The sequence below is a fragment of the Microtus ochrogaster genome, linkage group LG9 (genome assembly GCF_000317375.1).
Source record: "Microtus ochrogaster isolate Prairie Vole_2 linkage group LG9, MicOch1.0, whole genome shotgun sequence".
In the NCBI taxonomy this organism is placed as follows: Eukaryota; Metazoa; Chordata; class Mammalia; order Rodentia; family Cricetidae; genus Microtus; species Microtus ochrogaster.
The window spans coordinates 4547834-4553742 of record NC_022034.1 but is presented as its reverse complement, the minus strand read 5'-3'; the positions used below and the strand labels follow the sequence as shown (position 1 = coordinate 4553742).

General features: G+C 50.2%; 1 protein-coding gene across 1 annotated transcript in view; it reads left to right on the top strand.

Annotated features, from left to right (window-relative positions):
- The first annotated feature begins 303 nt into the window (after positions 1–303).
- Kif25 (kinesin family member 25) overlaps positions 304–5909 on the top strand; it is a 13834-nt gene continuing 8228 nt past the window's right edge. The window contains exons 1-3 of the mRNA XM_026787493.1: positions 304–309; positions 1660–1727; positions 2861–2935. Of these exons, the coding sequence (XP_026643294.1) occupies positions 304–309; positions 1660–1727; positions 2861–2935 (149 nt within the window). The remainder of the gene's footprint in view (positions 310–1659; positions 1728–2860; positions 2936–5909) is intronic.

Below are 5909 nucleotides of genomic sequence, written 5' to 3'. Positions count from 1 at the left end.
CATCGTTTGACAGTACTTTGTAACCCGCCACGCCTACATGGCTGGGATGCCTGTGGTGTTGCCCTGACGGCAGAGATAGTTGAAGATGCCCTGGGTGCCTGTTGATGTCAGTGTATGTGTGTGTGTCGTCAGGGAGCCATCACAGTGAGCCTGCTGATGTCACTGTGTGTGTGTGTGTGTGGGGTGAATGGGGACAGGGGAGCCATCACAGTGAGCCTGCTGATGTCACTGGGGGGGGGTGGTTGGGGGCAGGGGAGCCATCATAGTGAGCCTGCTGATGTCACTTGGGGGGGCGGGGGAGCCATGACGGTGTGCCTGCTGATGTCACTGTGTGTGCGGGGGTGGGGAGCAGGGGAGCCATCATGGCACACCTGCTGATGTCACTGTGTGTGCGGGGGTGGGGAGCAGGGGAGCCATCATGGCACACCTGCTGATGTCCCTATGTGTGTGTGAGGAGGTGGGGGGCAGGGGAGCCATCATGGTCTGTCTGCTGTTGTCACTATGTGTATGTGTGTGTGGGGCGTCATCAGGGAGCCATGACAGTGACTGGATGGAGAACAATGTACTCCTGCTGCCTCCACGGATCCTTTAGCCGTAGACAATAACAAATGACCATGTCTAGAGTGAAGAGCTGCTGGTCCTGTAGCTTAAAGCTCTGTTCCCAAAACAGGCATCACTTTTCACATGGATGTATACGTATATCTCCATACATACTATGAAATTTTTCTTTAAGAACTTTATTTGTGTGTGTGTGTGTGTGTGTGTGTGTGTGTGTGTGTGAGAGAGAGAGAGAGAGAGAGAGAGAGAGAGAACTCCGCACAGTTTTCTTTCCACCTTTGCATGGGGCCCAGTGATTGAGCTTGGATCAGAAAGTCAGTCTGTGTGCCAACCCTTCTCCCCTTGGAACCCGTCCATCAGCTCCCCTTATACATTATTCTGGAAGCATCTCCCCCACCCGGTCTTACCCTTCAGGTGGAGAGTCAGATGTCCACAGATTGTCTCCCTGACTCTATTGTTTATTTTTCCCCACTCCCCTGTTTATTTGTGAATTCATATTTTTGTTAGGGCTAGGAACAACCCAGGCTTGTCTTTAGCTGGAGGAAGGTATTGCCTTTTTCTCCCCCTGGAATGCCTTGGCTTCTCTTCATAGGCTGTGAGTGAAAGGAGACCTGAGGAGGCAAAGGCAGAAAGATTGTCTGAAGTTTGAGGCCAGCTTGGCCTACATAGACCCTCTCTTCAGCTCCCTCCCTTCAAAAAGACGTAAAGTCAGTGTGGCTTAAGACTAGGCAGTTCACCTGTATTAGATGTGATTATGTAATGTAACTGCCTGGCCTTACGGGGACCTGGGCCCCATCTGAGATGTCTATACCCTCAGCAGGACGGGCTCCTTGGACCCCACAGCTACAGCGCTGCTGTCATGTCAGGGATCAGCAGACCCCATCTCTGAAGGGCCAGGTATCAAATGCCGCTTGCGGGGGGCCATCTGGCTGCTGTCTCCATTACCAGCATTGTTCCCGCGCAGCCCTATCTGTGTTCCAGGGAAAGCTGTGGACGGAGACAAGCAGCGGCTGGAGTTGCCTTGGGCGGCACTCGCTAGCCTTGACCTGTCTGATTAACGGAGGCCTGCCTGAATCTGCCACTCTGTTTTTCTTCTGTTAGGAAACAGTCCTGGTGAGGTGTGTGCTTCCTGGGCGCCCTCCTGCTGAGAAGACCTACACCTTTGAAAGGTGTGAACATCTCAAGGGGAAGTGCAGAGCTGGGTTCAGTGTCCAGATGCACCAGCTCCATGGGGCTTAGGAAGATGTGGGCCTCATCTACCCTTTCCTGTGTCTGTGTAACAAGTATTTGGTCAGGGTAACAGTGAGTAGCCATGGGGCTCCATGACATGGCATCCCCCAGGCAAGACACGACAGATGGAACCCAAGTGCCTAGGCTCTGCTTACAGCCCCACCAGGTCTCTTCCTCCCCCATAGCTGGAGATACCCAGGTTCTCCCAGCCTGCCCCTCAGGACCAACCAGCAAGTGAGCGAGAGGATGGAGCCCCCAATCAAGAAGCTTCTAGAGCAGCCGTTCACAACCTTCCTAACGTCGCAACTCTTTAATTCAGCTCCTCATGTTGTGGTGACCCCTCCCACCCCAACCATAATATTATTTTATTTCTACTCCATAACTGTAATTTTGCTACTGTTATGGACTGTAATGACTGTGTTTTTTGATGACCTTAGGCAACCCCTGTGAAAAGGCCATTTGAAACCCCAGGGGTCACAACTCACAGGTCGAGAACCTCTGTCTAGAGGGGACAGGACCAACAGAGCTTCCACAGAGTTGCCATGGACCTTGTGGCCCTCCCAGTCACAAGGCCAGGGCACAGGATAGAAGAGCCCAAACCAAGGATTGTCTGTTTCCAAGGGTCTGCCCTCCTTCCACACCCCTGCTCTCCCCACACCCTAATGTAATGTGAGCAGCTTGCCGTTGCTCTTCTTTAACCCCTGCCAGCTTGAGAAGCAGCAGACGGCAGGCTCTATAGACAGCAGCTCTGTAGACGCCAGGCTCTGTAGACAGCAGGCTCTGTAGACAGCAGGCTCTGTAGACAGCAGGCTCTGTAGACAGCAGGCTCTATAGACAGCAGCTCTGTAGACGGCAGGCTCTATAGACAGCAGGCTCTGTAGACAGCAGCTCTATAGACAGCAGGCTCTGTAGACAGCAGCTCTATAGACAGCAGGCTCTGTAGACGACAAGCTCTCATCTGACTCTTGTCTGACAACATTCCACATGGGGAGCTGTAGGACGTTCTCTCCCCAGAGCTCTGTGTTTGCGTTGGTGCTTTGCCTCTTTAATGTGGCGCTCTCTTTACTCCCAGAGTGTACGGCCCAGCAGAACCTCAGGCAGCGGTGTTTGGAGATGTGCGCCCCCTCCTCATATCCCTTCTGGATGGGTGAGTTCAGATATTCTGAAGGCCAGGGCCACAGTGCATTTAAACATAAGGCCCCTCATTCTGGCCATAGGATGGTTGGAACTTCAGGGGCTGGGAGAGTGGTAGGAGAGCTGATGGTGCCCCAGTGTGACTCGGTGTCTGCCACTGGACACTCTGGAGCAGAGCAGAGTGAGGACTAGCATCAGGTGAGCCCCTGGGCTCCGAGCTGTGCTGCAGCCACCATACTCGCTGTCAGCCTGGAGGAGCAACTTTCTTCACCACGTGAGGCTTTAGAGTCGTCCAGATTCATCTTATCTTGCCTTTACTAATTAAACCTAACATCTCACACAAGTGTGCACGTGCACATGTGCGTACACACACACACACACACACACACGCACACACGCACTCACTCACTACATTCTGATCAATCTTGCTCCACACTGCCCCTTACCTCTGTTAGCACCTACTTCCCTAAGTCTCTGTCTCACGTTAATGTTGTTTTGTGTGTGATCTGCTGAGTTTAACGGGTCCATCTGTATAGCAGTAGGTTTGGAACTAGCCAATGGAGCTGAGGGACTTAGCACTGGGCCCACAGCCGAAGACAAGGACTCAGCCTGCCCCTGAATCCACCAGTAACCAGTAGTTCAGCAGAGAGGGTAGGGCCCAGTGAGCCTCTCTCATGTCTGCTGCTGGCTGAAAGGTACAGCCTCGTGTAGACCTGCTGTAGGCGACTGTAGTTGCTGTGAATATGTGATTGTAATGGATGCCATGCTCAGAAGGTAACAGCTCACAGCCCCACCCCCATCTTCAAACTCTTCCGTTCTTTTTGTCTTCTCTCCCAGTGCGCCCCCTGAGCCTTAGAGGGGTGGTATACATGTCCTGTTTTGTCTTCTCTCCCAGTGTGCCCCCTGAGCCTTAGAGGGGTGGCATACATGTCCTGTTTAAGGCCACAACTGACTTTTCAATGGAAACTTTAAAAGTCAAGAGGCATTGGAACAGTGAGAGACCACAGATGCCAGCCCAGGCTACTTGCTATGCCCTGCAACACTGTCTGTCCTAGTTGAAGGAGAAAGAAAACACTCCACAACAAAAGCAGGTTAAAGGAATTTATGAACAGCAAGCCAACCCTACAGAGAGTCCTGGCCTAGTGCCAGACCGAAGGATGAGCACACCCACAAGTGGAAAACAAATGGTGCTTGCATCGTTGTTAGGCAGAGTAGGCCTAAGAAAACAAACACCACACAATGAAAGGGCAATAATTAATACACATCTTTTAATAATGGCCTTGAATGTTAATAACTTCAATTCCTCATCCAAAAAAAGCAAGCTAGCTTATTGAAAAGAGGAGATGTTTCTGTTGTTGATGCTGCCTCACCTTCAAGGACAGATAGCACCCTGGGGTAAAAGATGGAAAAGAGTATTCCAAGCAAACAGAACCAGGAAGCAAGCAAGTGTTGCTATCCTTTTTTTTCCTTTGGTTCTTCAAGGAAGAGTTTTCTCTGTGTAGCCCTGGCTGTCCTGAAACTCCCTCTGTAGACCAGGCTGGCCTCGAACTCAGAGAGCTGCCTGCTCATGAGTGCTGGGATTAAAGGCATGTACCATCACAATCTGGTTAAATCTTGTTATTTTAATACCTGACAAATTAGAAGCCAAAACTCATTGGAAGAAATAAAGGTCACTATGTGATGTCCACTAAGAGAACATTACATAGTAAACATATGCACCAAGCTTGGATTACCCAACTTCATACAAACACTTTGAACAAACACTCAGATTAACCCCAACACAGAAACAGTCAGTGACTTCAATAACTCACTCTTATCAGTGGACAGGTCATCCAGACCAGAAACAAAGAAGAAAATGTTAGGATATATGACATCACAGATGAAGTAGACCTAAGAGGCATCTGCAGAACATTCTACCCAGGTTCTTTTTAAATTCTTAACCACTTTAGAAGTTATTGAGAGCAACAGTGTCTGATTGGGAGCTGTTTTCTTTAAGAACCATGCTTCTAATCTTGGAAAGCACAGCTGCTGGTTACAGGCAGGCATCAGAGCTGTGGGGCAGAGACTGCATTGCAACTCTCTGAGCCAAGACCCGGAACCTGAGGGCATTCTAAGAAACTCTTTTGGTAGAGAAGTCTCCCTCAAACTTCCTGAAGAAGACTTTCCTAGCAAAGTAGAAGCTGCCATCACCACAGAGTTGCTTTTAGCCAGGGTGCTGTGTGGCCAGAGACCTGGCAATCTGCAGAGGAAGGTCCACTTTGGGACACCCACATCTTCTCCACTGCCCTTGTCCATGGGCCAATCCTCCCTCATCTGGGAAACATTTCCTGCTTCGGATCTGTTTTTACATCTGTCCAAAATAGACCCTTCACCAGAAATGACAGGGAGGTTCTGGTCCGTGTTCATCCTTTAACTAAGTGGAGTGGGCATTGCGGCTAGACCACCTACCAGACTTGCTCTTCCATCTTCAACCCATGGCGTCTTTTCAAGTACCAGGCTTCCTTCAGCTCCACATGTCCAGTGGCTTGGCCCCCCCAGGAGCCTGCCTAGGAAGGTTTCAGGATGGTGGTGGGCGTGTGCAATGTGGTCCAAACTGAGTCTTTGCAGCTCTAGATGGAAAGCACCCGGTGGCTGAGAGACCTGCCCTGCCCTGTTCTCGTCGGGTTCCCCGATCCCCGAAGAATGGAGTGGAAAGCCTTGGAGGCTTCTGCTTTCTCTCCGGTGGCTGCAGATGTGACACAAATGTCCATCTTTCAGAATACTTTCACAAAACCACTTATAAGAGAGTGACACTTACTTGTTTTTTTTTTCTCTTTTTTTTTTGACACTTACTTGTTTAACAGATATGTCTGAGTTGAGATAATTGAGTCAGAATTTCTCAGGAGAGGAGTACATTACCAGGTGATTCCAAAAGGCTGTTGGTAACATCTGCAGTACGCATTGGGTAGTAGGGTCAGGATGCTTCCTTACAGTCAAGACAACCTGAA